General features: G+C 49.9%; 8 protein-coding genes across 8 annotated transcripts; 6 read left to right on the top strand and 2 right to left on the bottom strand.

Annotated features, from left to right (window-relative positions):
* The first annotated feature begins 1,257 nt into the window (after nucleotides 1–1,257).
* PV06_08804 (uncharacterized protein) lies at nucleotides 1,258–3,091 on the top strand. The gene has a single exon (XM_016410180.1). It carries the CDS (start codon nucleotides 1,909–1,911, stop codon nucleotides 2,470–2,472), a length of 564 nt encoding a protein of 187 aa, XP_016259202.1. The 5' UTR covers nucleotides 1,258–1,908; the 3' UTR covers nucleotides 2,473–3,091.
* A 1,044-nt stretch (nucleotides 3,092–4,135) lies between these two features.
* On the top strand, nucleotides 4,136–4,596 carry PV06_08803 (uncharacterized protein; the record flags this gene model as incomplete). Its single annotated transcript, XM_016410179.1, has 1 exon — nucleotides 4,136–4,596. The coding sequence occupies exon 1, from the start codon at nucleotides 4,324–4,326 to the stop codon at nucleotides 4,594–4,596; it is 273 nt and encodes a 90-aa protein (XP_016259201.1). The 5' UTR covers nucleotides 4,136–4,323.
* A 90-nt stretch (nucleotides 4,597–4,686) lies between these two features.
* Nucleotides 4,687–5,081, top strand: PV06_08802 (uncharacterized protein; the record flags this gene model as incomplete). The annotated part of the gene is made up of 2 exons (XM_016410178.1): nucleotides 4,687–4,977; nucleotides 5,049–5,081. The coding sequence occupies 2 exons, from the start codon at nucleotides 4,687–4,689 to the stop codon at nucleotides 5,079–5,081; spliced, it is 324 nt and encodes a 107-aa protein (XP_016259200.1).
* A 3,628-nt stretch (nucleotides 5,082–8,709) lies between these two features.
* On the bottom strand, nucleotides 8,710–10,859 carry PV06_08801 (uncharacterized protein). The gene has a single exon (XM_016410177.1). It carries the CDS (start codon nucleotides 10,688–10,690, stop codon nucleotides 8,882–8,884), a length of 1,809 nt encoding a protein of 602 aa, XP_016259199.1. The 5' UTR covers nucleotides 10,691–10,859; the 3' UTR covers nucleotides 8,710–8,881.
* A 316-nt stretch (nucleotides 10,860–11,175) lies between these two features.
* On the top strand, nucleotides 11,176–14,413 carry PV06_08800 (uncharacterized protein; the record flags this gene model as incomplete). Its single annotated transcript, XM_016410176.1, has 1 exon — nucleotides 11,176–14,413. The coding sequence occupies one exon, from the start codon at nucleotides 11,176–11,178 to the stop codon at nucleotides 14,302–14,304; it is 3,129 nt and encodes a 1,042-aa protein (XP_016259198.1). The 3' UTR covers nucleotides 14,305–14,413.
* A 493-nt stretch (nucleotides 14,414–14,906) lies between these two features.
* On the bottom strand, nucleotides 14,907–17,793 carry PV06_08798 (uncharacterized protein). Its single transcript, XM_016410174.1, has 3 exons — nucleotides 17,564–17,793; nucleotides 16,981–17,510; nucleotides 14,907–16,914 (listed from the first exon to the last, which is right to left on the bottom strand). Exons 1-2 carry the CDS (start codon nucleotides 17,650–17,652, stop codon nucleotides 17,069–17,071), a joined length of 531 nt encoding a protein of 176 aa, XP_016259196.1. The 5' UTR covers nucleotides 17,653–17,793; the 3' UTR covers nucleotides 14,907–16,914; nucleotides 16,981–17,068.
* PV06_08799 (uncharacterized protein) lies at nucleotides 15,511–16,792 on the top strand (the record flags this gene model as incomplete). The annotated part of the gene is made up of 3 exons (XM_016410175.1): nucleotides 15,511–15,819; nucleotides 15,914–16,290; nucleotides 16,384–16,792. 3 exons carry the CDS (start codon nucleotides 15,511–15,513, stop codon nucleotides 16,790–16,792), a joined length of 1,095 nt encoding a protein of 364 aa, XP_016259197.1.
* A 549-nt stretch (nucleotides 17,794–18,342) lies between the features above and the next one.
* On the top strand, nucleotides 18,343–20,612 carry PV06_08797 (uncharacterized protein). The gene has a single exon (XM_016410173.1). It carries the CDS (start codon nucleotides 18,543–18,545, stop codon nucleotides 20,514–20,516), a length of 1,974 nt encoding a protein of 657 aa, XP_016259195.1. The 5' UTR covers nucleotides 18,343–18,542; the 3' UTR covers nucleotides 20,517–20,612.
* The last annotated feature ends 110 nt before the right edge of the window (nucleotides 20,613–20,722 follow it).

Here is a 20,722-nt window from a genome sequence, read left to right as displayed (position 1 = left end):
ACAATCATCCCGTGAAATGATAACTCTGTACAGTCATCATGGACAAATATCCCCGAGTGGATGTGTCTTGGAATCATCATCATCAGAGTTTTTGTTGCTGAGTGATTTCTTTCTAGAAGAATTCCTAAAAGGATGTTTTTTCGGCAGGACGGAAAGAGGGAAATAAAAGGTTGACGGCGCCCCGTAGCGTCAAAAAGAGAGGGGCTTATAGCTGACAGAGCGAATTTTGTCTCTCTATAAGGTGGTACAGAGTAGTAGAGCAGTAGGTGGTACGCTCCACGATCCCTTGTTGTACAGTAAGGGTCACACCAGAGACTTGTGGAAGGATCAATGTGGATATGAATGCGAAGTGATTAAGTTCCTTACTAAGGGCGGACAGAGACAGCCCACCAAAGTTGGGGGTGGTGTGTACGGAGTACGTGTTGAAGGATAACCGGCACAGCGGAGAAGATCTAACCATGACTGTAACTCGTACAAAGACAGTGAGTGAGCAAAATAGTATTGCCTTGATATCTCCGGATGATACGCCAAGGGAGGAAAGTTCGGTCGCGAAGATCCAAGGGGACGGCTGAAGTACGGTGTGTCGTACTCCGTAGTAACAAAGGAAATTTATCGGGGAAAAGGAAGAAGCGACAGCACACCAAGCGAGACGACAAAACATTCGTACTAAGCATACCTATCTGCAGAGTAGCGTCCAGGAAAGAAGAGGAAATAATGCCTTTGTAATCAGATAGTGATGAGAGGAAGGGTAGATTGGAGCCTGGCGAAGATTGCACAGTAAACGATCATCCGTATGGAGGTACGAGTATTAGTAGCAGCACCTTGCGAAAAGGTTTCAGATATGAAGAGAGTAACTCGAGAAGACGAATGTCTATTGTGGCTGAATGATTTGATTTGAATTATACTCGTAGTAGCAGTTGGCTATACGGAGTATGTGACCTGACAATAGTACGGAGTCCCGGGGCACGAATGCGAGTACGAGTGCGAGCTGTGTAAACAATACAAATACTGTAGAGAGCGTGCTGATGATGTCACCCTGACAAAGTACGAGGGTCCCGTACTTCCTACTCTTTACTCTGTAGAAATCAAGATACTGAAAAGTCAAATCACGTGGAATGCTTGATTTTCCTGTTTTTCGCCGAGTCTACAAGATACAGATCTCGCATACAGAAAACACTACAATACCAGAGTACACGATCGTGGGTGACGCAACCGACATCTCGATCTCAAGGCCAGCCATGCCCAACAATTATTTCCAAGTTTTATCCGCACCGGCGACCAAGCCACGTACCTTTAGTGCCATGTCAGTGTTAAGGCGGGGGTTGTGTCTGGAGTACCCGAAACACACTGTTAGGCGAGACGCTCTTGCAGGTCACAGACTACTCCGTGCCTTAGGTAGATTGAGGGGCCCTAACAATAGCAGAGGCCGAGACACTGCCTCTTGTTGGCGATGACTACTTACGACGTACTCGGTTACACCAAAAAGCGATGACTACGAATACATCATTTCCCGCTAGATCCTTGATCCGATCGACAATACGGAGTACACTCCCCCAGTCCGAGTAAAGTCACACTCTCGTTAGTGGCTTACCTCACCACAGCCCACTCCTACTTCCGACCATCCCTCAGTCATCATTCCCTGTTCTGCCGCATCTTCCGGGGCCTGATCGTCAGGTCATTGCTGGGCGGACTCGCGGAATCTTGGGATTTCATCCTTGTTCCGTGGGTACGTTCGTCACATTCTCAAATCCTTTCCCCGGTTATTCATTGCTGCGCGCAAGACGAAAGATATAACATTCTTGGATTTGCCTCCCTCCATTATTGACTTCTTCCAACCAGACCACCAAAAAGTCTCTCACATACCATACCATTGGTTGCTCGTCGACACATACACACACACTCGTATACATGATCTATCGGTCTTCGACGACCAATACTCACAACGACATGCTCACCTCCAAAAACAACCCCGCCATCACCGCCTACCGAGTCTACCACCTCGGTCAATCCAAACTAGACAATGAATGCCGTCGACAAACACCCGACCTTCACAGGATAGTAGCACATGCTTCGATCGTCGACAGTGTACGACGCTGGTCTCGTGACCTCGCCGAACCGTCCGAGACTGTTCTTGTCGACTCGAGCTCTGAGGACGAAGACTCGGATCCATTCGAAGACTGCTACGAAGAAGAAGACAACGAATACACGGCCCAGGGTGGCGACGTTGCCATCTTTGACTGTGACATTGGGGACGAAGATGCCCATGTCATCGACGCTACACAACAGGACCTGAAAGCCTTCGGCCTCGACACGACGACGTCCCAAACAACGACTGCTCCAGCCAGCCCCAAGAGAAGACCACCACCGCCACCGTCGACAAAATACGAACTCCAAGATCAAAGTTTTGTCTCCAAACAAAACCGACCCGTCATGATTAGAGAGACGGCCGTGGAGGTGGATGAAGATGATTGAATTTGATTGATTGTTTTTTTTTGTCGAGCGATCAACCGACCAACCTTGCACTTTTTCCTTACATGATTGATACCCACGAAACTTACGAATGATTTACGACGAAGATGGAACGTTGAGCATCCGACACATGATCGTCGGGGCACGATAGCTCCGTCCATCCATCCTCCCCCCCAACCGCCAAACCAAATATACCTCAACCGAAAAGCAATCACCACCATCCTTTCCACTGCCAGCAACAGTAGTCGTGGCTATATCGAAGCCAGCCTGGGGAATGGCAGTGTTGGATGATGATGACACGGGTTGTGATCGAGTTTGAGAAGGTTGGTTCGTGCCCCGTATCGGGGCGTGATACCTCCCCCACCCGATCCTCCCCCCTCTTCCATATGGATCTCAGCTTCAGACGGGATTTCCAAGTGAATCCGCGAGCTGCGACATGAAAGAGGGATGGGTTCATCATTACTCGTACGTCACGAGTAGTACAAAGATTGGACCTTTCGAGTTTCAATGCCGGCGATTTGCTCTGGTCGGGGGACAGGGCACAGATCAGTGATGTACAGCAGGACGTGTATACTCATATGCAGAAATGATAGTTCCAGAATCATGAGTATTGTAACAACTGTCTTTTTTTTTGTTTCTGTCGTCTTCCGTAGTGGTACGCTGTACTGAATACCTACTGTATGTGACGTTCGTTAAATCTGTTCAGAGTAATTTGCTGAGAGAACTTGTATCACATGACCTGTAGTCTTGTGCGTATTATATACTCCGTAATCCAGCCAGAGATACTCGTAGGTGCTGAGATTGACTACAGTACGTGTAGACATGCTCAACATGACGATGTGCCTAAGCCTAATCGGGAAAGACTCCCGAACAATAAGTTGTCACAATTATTTGAGATCTCCCAAGGCACCCTTCATTTGTTGACATTATAACCATCTAGAATAGAATCTATTAGGGGAGACTTGAGCATAATTATAGATTTAAAATTCTAGATGGAAGATACCTATCAAAGAATCAATGTACTTGTGACCCTTTTTAGGTGAGAGTTTTAGGTTTTGACTAGTACGTCAGCCTCAACAACGACATCCCAACGAGCTGAACTTTCAAGTACCGCCCAGGCTGGTTTCTCGATTAGGCTTAAGCCGCATGTCGGGTTGAGCATGATCTACATACAGTACGTACAATATGTGCAATAGCCAATCTCATGACTTGCTGTCGTAATACTCCGTATCCGTACCTCAGTAATAACCCTTTTCGCCAGTCTCCCAGGACCATACGGAGTAATAATGAAGCAATTCCTTTTTCTCAACGGGAATGGGATCTACGTGGTTGCCTCAATACAGACGCCCCCCGGCAACGGTGACGCAATGCTGTTGTTTCCTTCCAGAATAGGGAGTATGTGTACACCGTACACTCCTTCCGTAAAGCTATACAAACAAATGTTCGTTGTTGGATACCGGGTGCTCGCCAGTTACAAGTTTCCAGTGTCGTGTGAATGATCGGTGTGTCTGTCAAGTGCCACGAGAAAGACTTTTTTTCCCCTTTTTCTTCTTTTGTTGGTTACTGAGTGCCCGCCGGTTGCAAGTGTCGAGTGTTGTGCGTGAAGAATCAGTTGTGTTTTGTCACACAAGAAGTTCCTTTTTCCTTTTTGCACACCGAGTGCCCACCAGCTTCAAGTGTCGAGCGTTGTGTGAAGAGTCAGTGTGTTGTGCCAAGTCACAAGTGTCTTTTGGACGCCCAGTGCTCGCCAGATACAAGTAATTTGATCTTTCTTGACTGCCTTTGGAACGAAGAGCTCCTTGAATTCAAAGTCAAGTCAAACACACATCACACATCAAACGCATCACAACCACAATGGAGCCAGCAAAGGATGTCACAAATGAACTAACTTCATTTCCTTCCCTCCCGATAAGACCCCGAATGCCACCAGATACAGACAAGAACGATGAATTCAAAAGGCTTCGTGCGGAACTGGCGTCAGTAAAAGGGGAGCTTGACAACATGAAGGCCAAAGCGCGCCTAGGGGATTACGCAGGGGGCCTGTTCAATTTCATTAAGCTACATGCACCAAAAAACGCCCAACTTAAGGGCCACGCGACCACCATGGCCAAAAGTCTAGAAGATTAGGAATCTTCCGGCAAGCCTACCAAAGACTCTTAGTATAAGTCTTTTCAGCAAGCTGTGGCCTCTGCCAATAAAGTCGACCAAAGGGTCAATATGTCCACCGCAACTTTTTCTGTTAAGGCGTACGCCTCCCGTAACGAAATGTTCCACTCCAGAAATATGGCATTAAAGGTCAAAGGAGATTGGGAGGGCCCAGCAATGCAGGCCGATGAAGACGTCGCTGCCCTGCCGGCGATTCTGCAGGAGGCATCGGACGAAGAACTCGAGAAATGGAGAAAGATGACCCATATCTACAAAGACCAGCACGTCGCCTACGACGAAGACGCCGGCCAATATGGGCGGCAAAACATGAGGTCAAGCAGGGTGCCTCCGAGGCAGCACCAGGTCCGTCCGAGGGGGCACCTGGTTCCTCCAGTGGTCAACCTGTGTGATGAACCACACACGAACCAAGACAGGTATTTGGTCACAAGACTCAAGAGGCTTTGTAGGGTGGGAATGCGCGGAGAGTTTTGGAGGGAAGTGGTGTGTGCGTGTGTGCGCGCGCGCGTGTGTGTGTGTATCTTGAATTCAAGGAGAGTTTCAAGGAGAGTCAAGAACTTCTGCATTATTGACCATATCTCTACTTACAACCCAATTGGCAGATATGACTTTGTGTGTTGATCTGACCCAGCATGAAAGCTGTAAGCCTAAAGTTGGGTGTCAATGTATCTAGGAATACGGTGGCAATGGCGACTTCCGGGGATTTTCAAATGGTACGATTAAAGGTCTGCTTCTCGAGTCAAAGTCTTCCGGCTGGAAAGAAAATCCCTGTACCGTAGTCTGGCTTTTCTCTGAGAAGGACTTTGTGTGGTCATTCACGATGCCGAAAGCAGGGTCAGTCGGTGCCAGAACCTGAGATGAGATTCTGTGATTAGATGACTGCCGTATACCCATCAAGAAATCAAAATCCTTGTCGAGCGTGCTATCTCGTGATGCCATTGAGCTATGACGGTCACGTCGTATGGTTCGAGTTGGTTCTGTCTCCGGGATCGGCCTTCCCATCATGTCGTCGTAGCCCCAATCGCCTCGGGAAGGAGACTTCCGAAAGCATCTGCGCACACATGCCGCCAACTTCTCGATGATAAAGCTCAGGAGGATAGCAACTGTCCCACAAAGAACGATTGTCGCAATCGCAAGCACACTGAACGACTGATAGAAGGTCGATGGTATGACCATGCTTTTGCAGAACCACACGTCTTGCTCATCCGTGGGCGGGAGTAAGTATCGAACGTATTGTGGTGAAGGAGCAATTTGTCCTGTTGCCCACTGAGCGATGCCTCGTTGAAATTGTGCCATAGCAACGCTGTGCCAGAACTGGAGCTCCGTTTCCCACTGATCGTCCGGCAGCGCCTGTGATATGACTGCACCAGTAGAACCAGAGTGTGTCACACTCGTGGCCAGCATCGAAGTCGTTGTTACTCCGAGGTTCTCTACGACATGTGATAAAAGGGAAAAGGCGACAGCACGTAACATTCGATCAAATGTCGCGTTTTGGTGAGGGCCGAGGGCATCGTTGAACTCGTTCACATTTTGAACCTGGTCAAATCCTAGAAAACCTGTACAAGTACCGTTGTTTGTACAAAACTGATGCTGCTCGGTGCACCCGAGGGTTCCAATGGCTTCGTCACGAAGATATCTTTGATTCAAAAAGGCCGTGATAGTGTTTGACAGGTGTTCTTCATGTGCAGAAAACCACGGGTCATTGACTTCCTCAAGATACATGCCAATGAAGCTGAGAAAGAGCAATGTAAGATCTGCATCCGTTTGAGCAACGTCTGAAATGGGTGCGAAATCGCTTGTCGACCATTGCGGGTTCGCAAAGGCGTATGCTTGCTCAGCGTCGACTAGGTAAGGTGCAGTTACCTGGCTTGAGAAATTGTTGTAGAATGATGCGAAATTCGTGTATGAGTATGTCCAATTGGTAGACTTGTATAGCGATGGGCCGAAATTGGCGTATGCAGTCTTTTGCTCCGGAATTGGACTGGCATCATCTGTTATAGAGCCATCCCAGCCGGTGATGTAGTCTTTGTTGCCAAGTACAGCACAAGTCGTTTTTCTCCTGTAAGTCAGACGTTCACTAGGTTGAGCATTGATACCGAGTTGCTTGTGTGAATCAATATTACCCGTGCCCAGGACAATGGTCCTAGAATTCTCATGGCAGATCTTTTCTTTGAAGGGGCAGTTGCCTTTGTAGGTGTCCCATGCCAGGCTCGGTGATTTCAAGCTATTGCAGCGTGATGAGGTGGCATTGGAGGTAGCTGATGTAGCAGGCACTAGCTTGTTGGATGATTGGGAAAAGTAGCATTCTTGGGCGTATTGAAGGCTGAGCTGGATGTCGTGAGCTACCTTCGCAACCCATTGGGTGTTCAGTTGTAGTTCTTCTTCATTCGAGAAACCACCGGTGGCAATGGCAAAGTATGTGTCATTCCAAACCCCGCAATTCTCGCTCCGTGCAAGGACTGCAGAACCACTGTCGATTGATCCGGAGCTGATGGCCCTGTTGGAAAAGATGCCTGAGAGCATGAAGAAGATCGCATATATGAGGGCGAAAAGTCCAATGCCGTATGACCGCAGAGAGCGCTTCCCGTTTGTACGGCGAGATTTCCAGGCAAGACTTAGCATGTGGCGTGCCGTTGCAAGATCACTGCCAGCGTTTCTCAATATGACCTGTTCGCTGCGAAGATGAGGGGTCATCTCGGGTGGTGACGCCGCCCTTGTCTGATGAAGAATGTATCGAATGATTGTCCATAGCTGGACACTTGTGATAGCAACGAAAAGGGTCAGTGAATTGGTCAGAATGATGGTGTGCGTTGGTGACAGTATCGATGTGAGGCCTTTGATACCGTCCTTCGACCAATCTTTCCAAAAACCTTGATGCACGGTTGTTGCTGGGTCCAATGCGTCTGCCATTCGATGCCTTCCACCGTCAATACCAATAACTGAATGACTTTCATCTGGCCACGGACCCGGACTCAGTCTGCAATAGCGGTATGCATGTACACAGAGTTCCGTTACTAGATGTAAAGCAGATGATTCATGCTGTTCTGGGGAGAATTCAGAGTTTCTTCTGAGCTCTGACGTTCCCAATTGCACTGTTGTAGAGACTGGGTCTCAGGAAGTATTCGTATCTCGAACGTCAATTTGGAAGAAGACGCTACCATCTTCAATTCCAAGCCTGAAGAGGCGCAGGGTGTAGGGATATGAAACCGCAGGACGTCCGTTCTCCAGGTCGCATGCTGCAACAGCCATCATTGTGGATTGATATCGATGCGTGCCAATGGAGTAAGTTGCAAGCCGTGCCACAACACTGATAGCTACATCCCGACTAAGCGCCGCAAGCCATGAAATGTAGCAACAAGAGCACCATTCTGCAGGTACGTTGAGATGCCGTACAGCCCGAAGAAATAGTGCTGATGATCGTTGGGCATCTATCCCTGTATATTTTGTAGCCGCTAGCGACGCAGAACGCGCGCTTACAGCGTTGAACTGTGCGGGTGGTACATGCTAAGCATGGTGCTCAATCGTCGGCTCAATCCACACAAACATGAACGCCACGCGAGAGCTTGCAATAAATGCTCGAGGAGGAACATGATGACGATGATACGCAGTGCTTGGAGCGATGAATTTCTTTGCAAGACGTTTGATGTTGAAAATAATGTTTACCGATACCCGTAATTGTCCAGTAATAACAACCTTCTCCTGCTTCCCAATTACAAGCCGGAGACCCCACGTGATTCAGACAAATGCGACCTTCACCTCTATCAACACCATGGATAGGACGCCTCATCGCGAACTACCTTGTTTAAGAGCAAATTCGTATGGGCTACGTGGGCATCCTCGGACTCGTGTGTTTCAGCGTCCTGGGTCGGATGGGGTGCGACCATTGAGGCTCATGTGCCTTGGACTTTTAACGCGACCTCAGCGGCTATCGACCGAATGATCCAGCACCTATGGTACACCATGCATGATCGTCAACTTGAAACAATGTTTTTTCTGAAGATACTAAGCGCCGACCGTTCTCCCGTGTGCTAATGACAGTCCACAAAAGTGCCTTTTAAGCCCTTTGACCAAAAGCCGAATACGAGAGATGCATCCAAGATCGGAGCACACTTTCAAGAAAGATGATCCCCGTGAGTATCAGGCAAGAGGCAGTTTGCATGTTTAAAGTCTGCCAGGGACGACCGCTGGTTGATCAAGTCACGGGTGCTTGTCAGCCGCAATACAGGGTATCTCGTAGATGAATGGTAATCTATTTCTGTAACGCCTTGTTCGATATCTTGACTCCCTGAGGATGCCTTACACTGGACCAAACGCTCGGTGAGACCTTGACGGGTAACTTCCTGCCCTTCAACCTCTGGTCAATGAGCCATAAACCCACAACAAACTCCTCCCTGTTTAAAGCTTTAACTCCAGGTCGTGCCACAAGATCCCAGACTTCCTCGAGTACGTCTGTGGGTAAGCGGCTCCGATCCCATATATCTCGAACGACGACATTGACGACCAAATCGCTAGCTGCTGTGGCATCATTATTATAGCCAGATGTTGTTAATTCTGGGTCAAGCTCCAGAAGAATGCCTCTGTTCGCAGCCCAAACGCCTTCATACCGTTTCCTCTCTCGTTCCGTGACTTTGTCTCGCCACCGCTTCCGATCACCCTCATGATGCTTATTAGGATGCCTGGTCCAGTGGCCTCGTCCACGTTTGTGAAGAACTTCTTTGTGAACCTCGTCGTGGTCGGTCGACTGAGCGCGCAACGTCTGTCTCATAGGTCGGACTGGTAGCGGCTTCAGTGGTTTAGGTGGTGGTGGCGTCTCACTTCTGAGATTGGGAAAGTGCAAATGTTGACGGACGTGTTCCACGGGGCCAATTGACTTAGATCTTCGTCGGGGGGCAGGTGGTGGTGGAGGTCTAGACTTCGGGGACGCATCTCGGGACCCCGTAAGTTGTGAGGCCAAAGATGAGGCGACCATCGCGTCAGCAAGTGAACTCGCAGTCATTCTTGTTCGGGCATCGAGCACGGGCGAGCCTTGGCTGGAAGGGGCTGTTTCGGACGCAAAGATGGGAGGTCGGTTGGATCGCAATGGCACAGGGGCCGGCAGAGCCTTATATGGCTGCTCAACCTCCTCCTGTGCATCGTCGTATTCAGATTCCGATTCCGGAGGAGACAAATTGAGTTGTGGCCCGCTCGGATCTGCCGTAGTATGAACTGATGGACTGCCACCGAGCTGCATGTTTCGACTAGAGGTAGATTGGCCTCGCCTCCTGCCCTCCATACTTTCTGCGTTTCTACTCGCTGTCACTGCAGCCGCTGTGGAGGACGGTGAAGGACTAGAAGTTATTGAAGCCTCCGACGGAGGTAATGTCAGGCGCGGGATCGACCCCAGATCGTTCCTTGGTCTAACATTGAATTCATCTTGAGCGTGGACGGGAGCTACCGCCATAGAAGCAGCAGCAGCACCAGCGAGGGCATCAGAGCTCTGTGATACCGAAAGGACGCTGTCGTTATTGCTAGCCGTACTCCTGGCCCGTGGTCGGCCCTCTTGACGAAACTCTGGTGGCCCCAAGTATACACTAGTCTTCCTTGTTCCTGGTATACGCACAGGGCTTGTCCTTGCAGATGCAGTGGCCGACGCAGCGGCGGCTGCTACGGCTGATGTAGAGCGAGGAAGATGCGGCTTGAAGGCAGGCGCATGAGGCGGAAGAGTGGAGGGTGGCTCGCCCGCTGCAACAGGTACTTTCGAAGTCGTCAAGGTACGGCCGCGAGGGGATGACAGCAGCGCTTGCGCTGAGGGAACATTTTGCCGAGGCAAGTTCGCGTCTTTAGATGCTTGAGGTGGTTGTGGCTTTTTGCTGGCTGCAAGACTGGCTGCTAGCAAAGCTCCCGCAGCTGGATTATGTGAGGTGGCATTCGAGGCCTTTGCTGAAGTCGGAGCAAAGGCTAAAGTCGCTCCACGCAGAGCAGGAGAGGGCACAGGAGAAACCCTGAGAGCGGAGCCATCCTGCTGTATGAACGAGGGCTTGGGCGCCACAGGTGGACGCCGTGCCTGCTTTTCAGTCATCAATCCATTGACACCGGGACTTCACTCGGATGCGCAGGCATCAAAAGCGAGTCGAGAAATGAGTGTGATTAGTAAGGGTTTGGTAGCGAATCAAACATGTTCTTGGTTGTATCGAGCATGAAGGTTAACGAGCGTGAGGTATCTTGAAGCGGACAGATTTCCAGAGAGGATACGGAGGAGTTAATGAATATTGGATATTCCTCGTAAGCAGCCGGAGTTCACATTCCATACCAATTCGCCCAATTTGGATATAGTCACGTGGACTCGTGTTTTCGAGGCAGCGCTTTCATCAAGGGAATTATATCCGCTTCTTAGAGGGCGTGACTTCACTCATCGATCAGTTCAGTAATTAACACCTGGGCAAGTTCATCAGCTCACATCCCACATAATGTTCCCGCTGAGATAGACGCTTCTGTTCATGCGGTGGTGAGCTGCAGAAGCCGACGATCCACCTGTAAACTGACCCTCTTCGCTGCTACGACGAAATGTCTGACATCGATGGTATGAATGTTGACCACGAAAGTGGAGGCCAACCTGATCGAGCCGAGATCGAGCGCCAACTCGACGAGGAGTATCCAAATAGGCCTTATAACAAACATAGAGCACTGCCTTTTCATACGCTGATCAGAGATCTGTTCCAGCCACTCCTGGATAACAGAAGAACGAAGACCACTAACCCTGCAGGCGTTAATCGAAGAAAGCTTGGTCCCGATGGCCAGAGCACATCTCCTTCTGAAATGCGAAGGGCCATCATTGAACGCTATATCTCACGCTGGAGGAGGGATGTTGGCCCGGATTTCTTTCCTGCCTTTCGTCTCATCATCCCCGACAAAGACCGGGAACGTGGAGTGTATGGCCTGAAGGAGAAAATCCTCGCCAAACTCCTGGTCAAAGTCTTGAAGATTGATAAAAATTCGGAAGATGGACAGAACCTTCTGGATTGGAAGCTTCCTGGCAAAGGCAGTGGTTCTAATTCTTCGGGGGACTTTGCACTTCGTTGCCATGAGGTCCTCGCCAAGCGAGAAATGAGAACAGGTTATGGGGACATGGGCATCGATGAGGTTAACGAACTGCTTGACAAGTTGTCTGCTGCCCCCAGAGAAGAACATCAGCTACCTATTCTGACCGAGTTTTATAAACGGATGAACGCGGATGAACTTACGTGGCTGATTCGCATCATTCTGAAATCGATGAAGGTGGGTGCTACCGAGAAGACATTCTTTCATATCTGGCATCCAGATGCAGAAAATCTTTTCAATATATCGAGCAATCTGCGAAGAGTTTGCTGGGAGCTCTGGGATCCAGACAAACGTCTCGACAAGGAGGAAAGCGGAATCGCCCTGATGCAATGCTTTCAGCCTCAACTAGCTCAATATACCCAAGCATCTTTGAAGAAGGTCGTACAAAAGCTGCAGCCAACACCTGATGAACAAGAATTCTGGATCGAGGAGAAGCTCGACGGAGAACGTATGCAGTTGCATATGATAACTGACGATAAAGTGGTTGGGGGGAAACGATTCCAATTCTGGTCACGAAAAGGTAAAGACTATACCTACCTCTACGGTAATGGGCTCTACGATGACAAGGGAGCTCTCACCCAATTCCTCAAGAACTGTTTCAAGGAGGGAGTCGAAAATATCATACTCGACGGTGAAATGATCACCTGGGATCCCAAAGAAAACGCCCCTGTCCCTTTCGGCACGTTGAAGACCGCGGCTCTGGCAGAAACACGAAACCCGTTCGCTGAAGGGCAGCGGCCTCTCTTTCGCGTCTTTGATATCCTTCTGTTGAATGACAAGGTCCTGACGCCGTATGTCCTTTCTGATCGTCGAAGGGCGTTGGACGAATGTGTTCAATCTGAGCCGGGTCGCCTAGAAGTACACCCATATAAGGTCGCGACTGGGCCAGAGGAGGTCGAAACTGCTCTTCGTGAAGTCATTGCAGAAGGCGCAGAAGGGTTGGTGCTCAAGAACCCTCGCGGAGCATATAAGCTGGATGATCGCAATGGAGACTGGCAAAAGATCAAGCCTGAGTACATGAAAGATCACGGCGAATCACTTGACTGTCTCATCATTGGGGGGTTTTATGGTTCGGGAAGAAGAGGTGGCCAATTATCAAGCTTCATGTGCGGGTTACGCGTTTCTGGGTCGGTAAATGTCCAAAGTCAGAGTCAAAATCGAAGCCAGACCCAGGAGCAGGGTCAATCTCAGAGCACCGGTTCGTCTCAGAAATTCCTATCATTCTTCAAGGTCGGAGGTGGTCTCAATGCCAATGATTACGCAACGATTCGTCATGACACAGATGGCAAGTGGCATAAATGGGATACCAAACGACCTCCAACGAAGTATATCGACCTTGGTGGGACTCAAGCGCACTTCGAGAAGCCCGACATGTGGATCAAGCCCGAGGACTCGCTTGTGGTTGAAGTGAAAGCCGCGCAGGTTGTTCCAAGTGACGACTATGGTTGTGGTATGACCCTGCGGTTTCCTCGATTCAAGAGGCTCCGGCGTGACAGAGACTGGACGAATGCGCTTTCGATGGAAGAGTTTCAAGACATCCGCAAGACGATCGAGGATACAGTGAAGCAAAAGGCTCTAGCTATTGACGAGAAGAAGAAAGAGAAACGTAAGGCAACCTCGCGGAAGAAAGTGGTCACCGTCGCAGGCTACAATGCTAAAGAAGTGAACAATGTCAAGCTTCCAGTCGGACCGCAAGGGAATGTCTTTGCAGGGCTAACATTTTATATCGTGACCGAGTCCACACCACCTGCGCCAAAGAAGTCAAAACTGGAACTCGAGGCCTTGGTCAAGGCGAATGGTGGCAAAATCGTCCAGACGCACACCGTGGTCAAAGATACCGTTTGCATAGCGTCCAGAAGGACGGTCAAAGTGGCGAGTCTCGAAAAGTCGGGCGAAAAGGAGATTGTCAAGCCGATCTGGATCTTCGACAGCCTTGACCAAGCACGGCACGATTTCGCAACGGGCTATCCGGAGGCAGTGGTGCCCTTCGAACGAGGGCGTCATCTATTCTTCGCGCCGAAGGGCTTGGCTGATTGCTGGGTCGAAAATGTAGACGAGTACGGCGATAGTTTCGCCAGGGACGTGACCATGGACGAACTCAGAGATATCATGGACAAGATGGACGAGATTGAAGACGTCGACGACGGTGACGGAGAAGAGAGTAGGATTCCCGATCTGTTTCCCGAATATCTCGACATGAAAGGTTTCATGTTTCGAGGTCTTGTTCTGGTCTTCGACACGCCCGCATCGAACATGACGGCGACAACACCGTCAACGTCAAACCAAAATGGGTTGAAAGAGTCCAATCCAGGGACCGCGGCGGGCCACGAATACACGGACATCACGACGCGCAACATTGCATCGTTCGGCGGAGCGAACATCCTACCGTATACTGAAGTGACCGCGATTCCTGACAAAGAGAAACCCGATGTGACACATATCATTGCTCACGCAGATTCCGACCTGAAGGCGCTGAGACGTGAAGTCTCACGTTGGCCGGGTCGACGAATCCCTCGGATATTGAGGGCGACTTGGATTCAAGACTGCTGGAAAGAAGGGACCAAGGTCGACGAAGAAGCCTACGTTGCGAGGTAGGGTTGATCTTTCGACCAGCCCAGAGAGTACGAAAAGTCACGGCGGTTGATCGGCACAGGACGTGAGTATTCTTGGAGCAATCGGACCTTTTTTTTTATTCTTGTGGAACTCGTAAATCGATCTGGGAAGGTCTGGTCAGATCAGATCACGTCTACACCAACCGACACATGTGGGAATCGATTTTACAGTCCCATCCGGTCACGAGTACTGGTGCAGGGTATGGGGTATGCAACGACGTGCGGCTCGATGCTCGTACACCCGCCGTACTGTTCTCTAGCCAGACTTTTCCGTGGCCCAGGCAAAGCAGCGCGCCAGTCCGGTCGTTGACCAGCGGTTGTTCGACCTGTGCGAGAGCGATGATGTTGCAAACGGCCGGGTCTGTTGTTGTCAGTCACGTACGGAGTATAAGCTTTATTGCTACGGGCCATCCGCACGGCATTTCTAGAAACCTTGGTATCGAAGTAATTAAATAAATAAATAATTGACTTGAATAATGGCGTGCGTGCGTCGAGAGTAGCGTCATGATCCTGGGGCACGGGGGGATTGATATTTGATCGTTCGATCTTTGACGTCGGGACCCCAAAGAACATTGACCACTCTGCGTCGCGAGCACTGCCTTTTTAACTCGGTCACCATCGACGCCACCAATAAGTCAAACATCCCATCCCAAACAGCACTATGCGAATTTCAAAAATACTGTACGGTGACTGCCCGGATCTAGTAGACATTAGACATTGCCATCATTGGTCCTGCCTGAGGAGAGGTTTTGTTGTTTTTGTAGAACACATTTAGACATCACTCAAGGCACACCACTAGTTCATGTCATGATTCCATGCCTATCCCGACGACGACCATCAATATCCCACACTCAATACCGTCTATTCTCGACCCTTTCACCTTTGCTCCGTTGGAAGACGTTCTCACCCACCGCCACCCCCTCCGCTCACCACCACATTCACTTGACGGGGGATGATTCTCGGGCAGGGGTGACTCCACGCTCGCCGTTCGCCTTCACTTGTTGCTTCTTTGTTTGGGCACCGTTCGAAAGCGGTCGTTTGAGAGAAACATTGTCGATATCTATCCTCACGAACCAAAAGGCATGGATCTGATTCCAGCAACTCCTTTGACAACAACACTTCCAACTTCCATCCAACTACCCTCCTTGACCGACCACGACATTTTGTCTCGTATCCGTGCAGACACAAAATGCATGCCACCGGGGCGCTGGTCTGTTCTCTGACCTTTACAGTGCTCTCGGTCCTCTTTGGAGGCGTGCGCTTTTATACTAGGGCCTTCATCGTCAAGACGCTCTTGATCGATGACGTGTTGCTCACGTTGTCCATCTTGGCCTCGATAGCGTTGACGACGCTCATCGTGTTTCGTACGGCTTCACTTTCTCTCTCCTGTGGGCCGTGGCTCGAGTCGTCGGAATTGACAGATTTTGCAGAAGGATACAATGGCCTCGGCCAGCACATGAACGAACTCTCGATCCATGAAATATATAATTTCCTCAAGGTAGGTGTCTGTATATGGTGGCCGGACTTTCGATATCGACAACAACCAAGTTCAAAGCACCTTGTATTGAGCTGACACGAAACGAACCCGATAGGCTCTTTGGGGAAGCACCATAGTTTACAGCATAGGTATGATGCTCACTCAGAACGTTTTCCTCTTTCAGTACCGCAACTTCTTCGTCGGTCGATGGCTTCTTCGCATTACAACGACGCTGATTGTCATCGTTACACTTTTCGGCGTCGCTTCGACATTGGCTTTGGCATTGCAATGCGTGCCAACAAGGTATATCTGGGACCCTCTCTCTCCGCCGACTCGCTGTATCAAGTATAATGTTTTCTGGTACACTTCAGCCGGCTTCAACACGCTCACTGCTATCATCATCTGGATTCTGCCCATACCGCTGATCAAGCGGTTGCATCTGCCAAAGCGTCAGAAGTATTGGCTGATCGTGGTCTTTGCATTGGGTATTTTGTAAGTATACCAACGCCACCATATGCAACAGTAGTCGAATTCCTGCAACAAAGGTGGAAGACCAGAACGCTAACAAGACTGTGATGAAAACAGTACCTGCCTAGCTTCGGGCTTGCGTATCCGGGCTCTCAATCTGGGTGTTGAACACGCCGAGAATGACACGACTCATTTCTATCCAGATGTCGCAGCATGGTCGTGCCTCGAGATCAACGTGGGAATCATCTGCGCTTGTCTGCCGACATTAAAACCTATCGTCGACAAGTTGTTTCCTCGGTTGTTGCATGATCCAGTGAGACGAGACGCTGTGCCTGCGAGAAGTCGTGTTCAGGGAGAGTATGATCGAGACGGAATGTATATGGGTATAATGCAACCGGAGCCACAGTCTGTGCACAGCAGCGCAGGTGTGAGGACCGAAAAGTGGAAAGACGCGGAAGTAGGGACTGAATCAGAAAGTGTGAGCGTGTCTTATCCGTCGTCACCTCGAAGGTATCCTGGCCCGTGAAAGTTCTCGCAGGAGCGACGGTCGGCATGATGAGTCTTTGTTGAACAAAATGTCAGCTGTTATAGATATGAATAAGACCATTCCTAGATTGACGGCCTGATCTGAATCGATATTAATGTTGGCTTGAAATAAGTTTGGCCAGGTCAGCAGAAAATTCGGTTGAAGGCGAATATGGGACTGAACATTACCTGTGCTTGAACAATCTCACTGCTAGAATGCATGAGCATCGTTGTGCTGATGAACAGGCCATAGAGCCACGGATAGCAAACTTGCCAATCAATTACTCCCAAGTTTCGAAGCTTGAGCTTCCGCCCCCAAAAACAAACCACAGGCGGCAATAATGGCAGACGCGACAACCCCAAAGATCACTTGGGTTTTGATTCCAGACTGCACCAAGGCACGTCTACCTGCATACTTGGTCACAGTCCGCATGTAATTGGCCATCCCACTAGCTAGACAAGCAAGCGAGAGAACCCAGAAGATGATGCCCAAGGGATGCGAAAGTCTCTCTTCGAGCCCACTAGGCTGGTGCTTGAGGTGGAAATTGACAAATATGGCAACAGCAACTACAGCCAGGTAGACTGAAAGACGAAGCCATGATAAGAATGTTCGCTCATTCGCACAGTGATCGCGTGCGTCAGAGGAAATGTTCGAAAATAACAATGGAGCCCAGAGTGGACGGAGAAAGAATAGTTGCAAAGGACCTGATGGGTTCTCTCTGGGACGTAGCTTAGCCCAGGCGACTTGCATCGTGGACAGGAACCAACTCACTCGTCTACGTTGATGGTGGTGCTAAACGGGTTGTAGAGAATGTGCCAGGCTTCCCCAGAAGAATTGGGTGTAGTTGAGGTTGCGGCCATTGCGGACAAGCAATGATAGAATTCTGATAGCTTCAACTTTTTCAGTAGGTTGAGAGAACGAATGGATCTTTACTGAAGGTAATAATAGGCCATGAACAAGGCCAATGATGGAAGTATGGATGTTGGAAAGGATTGAACTCGATGGAGTCGACAATGTGAAAGATGTGAAGGAGTTGGTCAGAGCATGGAAGGGGAGGACTAATTTGTTACCTAAGCAGCCCATAAGACGCCTAGAGTGACGAGGCTGTAAACCGTGACTCCGGGGTGGTTAAGGCTGGTAGACTCTCCAAAATACGTGGGCCAAGGTTGGTTGATTTCTCGCTGTACCTAAGTACGGGTTACTCCCTAGGGTCAACCCACCTACACCGGTGGTGCGACAATATTGCACTGCGTCTAACAAAAAGCAACCATCCAATTCTCCATTTTCACAATGCCATGGAGGATCAAAAATAGGAAGGAATACGCTGTATCTCAACCTCCACCCCATAGACATGACCATCGCTAAATAAGCCAATCTGATCCTCTAAAAGCTAACATGACAGGCCTGTTTTTTCGCCTCTGGATAAGCTTGTGATAAACGACGCCGAATGTGGAGGTTGCAGCCGACCGAAAGAACTATCCCAGGGTCCTCGGTAGCTTTATCAGTCACCGCAATCACAGTCATGTGTCAACTCTGAATCCACGCCACTACTCTCTTCGCTATCTCTCTCCTGTTCACATTCCCTTGCCAGAGCATCGTTGTATTTCTGACTGAGATACATTGTATGTACCACGGAATTCACGCTCACTACTTAGGCCTCGAGAGGACCTGGCTGAGCATGCGCACTGTTCGCTCCCAACAATAGCGGAATAGCCCGTGACACATTAACTGGGGAAACTTCTCCTTCACCATGTCTCAGCCAAAAAACACCAACACTCTGGAGAGGGTCACTAGCCTCACCAGACATGCAAGTCGAGTTTTTCACAATTCTCTACCCAGCGCTTCTCCAATAGCGCAAGCATCCCTCGCGCGAGATATCGAGGAAGACACCGAATCGGAAGCAGCCGAATCAGAGTCGGACTCTGAAGGTTCAGCTTTGCGACCTTCGACGTCTGCTCCAGGAGGCTACTCCTTCGTCGGCTCATATCGGCGACCTAGTTTTGTTGGAGCAGGAAATCGAGCCACCGTCCTCCCTCGGCCGTTTCCAGAGCATGAAAGACTCTCTAGGGAAGAGAGGGCGCGTGCATTGGAAGAAGAAAGAAGTCTGTTGCGAGACAATAATATAATTCCACCGAAACATCCACAAGCAGATGATGGCAGGAGAAAGAGCATATTCAGGATTCCTGGCGGGGATCGCAAGATCTCGACGGATGCAAACGCCGTGCCTGCCTTGGACGGAGCTGCTGGTCTTGCGTCTGAAGCTACGCCTTTGCTAGGAGATCCAAGCCTCCCCTACGGCGGTCAAGGTGATGCGGACAATATCGAAGCAAAATGGGAGGAAGCCGTGGCCGCAGGCATGATACATACTACCTGGCAGCGAGAAGCCAAAGTCATCGGCCGCTATTCGGCTCCCCTGATGGCGACCTTCTTATTGCAGTACTCCTTGACCGTTGCAAGTATCTTCACCGTCGGACATATAGGAACAGTCGAACTTGGAGCTGTCAGCTTAGCCTCTATGTCCGCCAATATCACGGGTTATGCCATCTATCAAGGACTGGCCACCTCTCTGGATACTCTGTGCGCACAGGCGTATGGTTCTGGCCGAAAGAAGCTTGTCGGCCTACAGATGCAGCGCATGGTTTTCTTCCTCTGGACCATCACTCTCCCGATAGCCATTGTTTGGCTTCTCGCCGAGAAGATTTTGCTGGCCATCGTACCGGAGCCTGATGTTGCGAGGCTGGCCGGGTTATACCTCAAGATTGTGCTGGCCGGAGCGCCAGGTTACGCGGCCTTCGAGGCAGGCAAGCGTTATGTACAAGCACAAGGCTTGTTCTCCGCCTCTCTTTACGTTCTCTTGTTCTGCGCACCTTTCAACGCTTTCATGAACTGGCTTTTCGTATGGCAACTCGATATGGGCTTTGCTGGTGCACCAGTCGCAGTTGCGATTACCGACAACCTTCTCCCGCTTGGCTTATTCATCTACGTGCGTTTCTTCTCCAAGTCTGGCATGTCATGCTGGAATGGCTTTACCAAAAAGGCACTGCAGAACTGGGGTCCCATGGTCAAACTGGCTTTGCCTGGTGTTATTATGATAGAGGCCGAGGTGCTCGCCTTTGAGATCCTGACTTTTGCGGCCTCATATTTTGGCACAACTGTGCTGGCCGCACAATCCGTCTTGGCCACGCTCACATCAATTACGTTCCAGATTCCATTCCCGTTGTCCATAGCAGGTTCAACACGGGTTGCGAATTTGATCGGTGCCACACTCGCCGACGCTGCCAAGGTCAGCACCAAAGTCACTTTCTCTGCTGCGGTGGTGGTTGGAGTGTTCAACGTGACGCTGTTGTCGGCGCTGAAGGACTATATTCCTCGGTTGTTCACATCAGACCCGGAGGTCATCCGCATCGTGGCGGAAATCCTACCACTTTGTGCTGCATTCCAGTTGTTTGACGCTCTAGCGGCTGCTTGCAATGGTATTCTGCGCGGTCTTGGCCGTCAAGAGTTTGGTGGCTACGTTCAGATCTTTTGCTATTACGTCTTTGCTCTACCTCTTAGTTTTGGTTTGGCTTTTGGCAAGCATTGGGATCTATGGGGATTGTGGACTGGTGTTGCTCTCGCACTGGGATTGGTGGCACTGATCGAGTTCATCTATCTCGGCCGGACAGACTGGCAACGAAGTGTGGAGGAAGCGAGAGCACGGAATCAAGAAGGTGGTGTGGTGTGAATTTGCCGCAGTAAATAGCTACACCCATGGATATATCAAGCAATTTAGTCGTGTTTCCGCTGTAGTATTGCATGGATGCTGTCTGTTGCCTCTATCCATAGTACTTGTTGTACGTAGAATATTACATAAGCGCCTGCCCACCAAAACGCGACCTTTTTGACTTTCTTATTTTGACGTGTCGTGGCAGCCAATTGAAAGCGTCGACA

Source organism: Exophiala oligosperma, assembly GCF_000835515.1.
Source record: "Exophiala oligosperma strain CBS 72588 unplaced genomic scaffold supercont1.9, whole genome shotgun sequence".
NCBI classification, from domain to species: domain Eukaryota; kingdom Fungi; phylum Ascomycota; class Eurotiomycetes; order Chaetothyriales; family Herpotrichiellaceae; genus Exophiala; species Exophiala oligosperma.
Note: the sequence above shows the minus strand (reverse complement) of the source record. Positions and strands in the feature narration are given on the sequence as shown.

Excerpts from the sequence above, each read along its gene's own strand:
- PV06_08797 (XM_016410173.1), top strand. The coding sequence starts at position 18,543 with ATGTCTCAGCCAAAAAACACCAACACTCTGGAGAGGGTCACTAGCCTC.
- PV06_08798 (XM_016410174.1), bottom strand. The coding sequence starts at position 17,652 with ATGGCCGCAACCTCAACTACACCCAATTCTTCTGGGGAAGCCTGGCAC. Across the intron at positions 17,511-17,563 it reads ACCACCATCAACGTAGACGA|AGAGAACCCATCAGGTCCTT; the intron begins GTGAGTTGGTTC and ends GCTACGTCCCAG.
- PV06_08804 (XM_016410180.1), top strand. The coding sequence starts at position 1,909 with ATGATCTATCGGTCTTCGACGACCAATACTCACAACGACATGCTCACC.
- PV06_08801 (XM_016410177.1), bottom strand. The coding sequence starts at position 10,690 with ATGACTGAAAAGCAGGCACGGCGTCCACCTGTGGCGCCCAAGCCCTCG.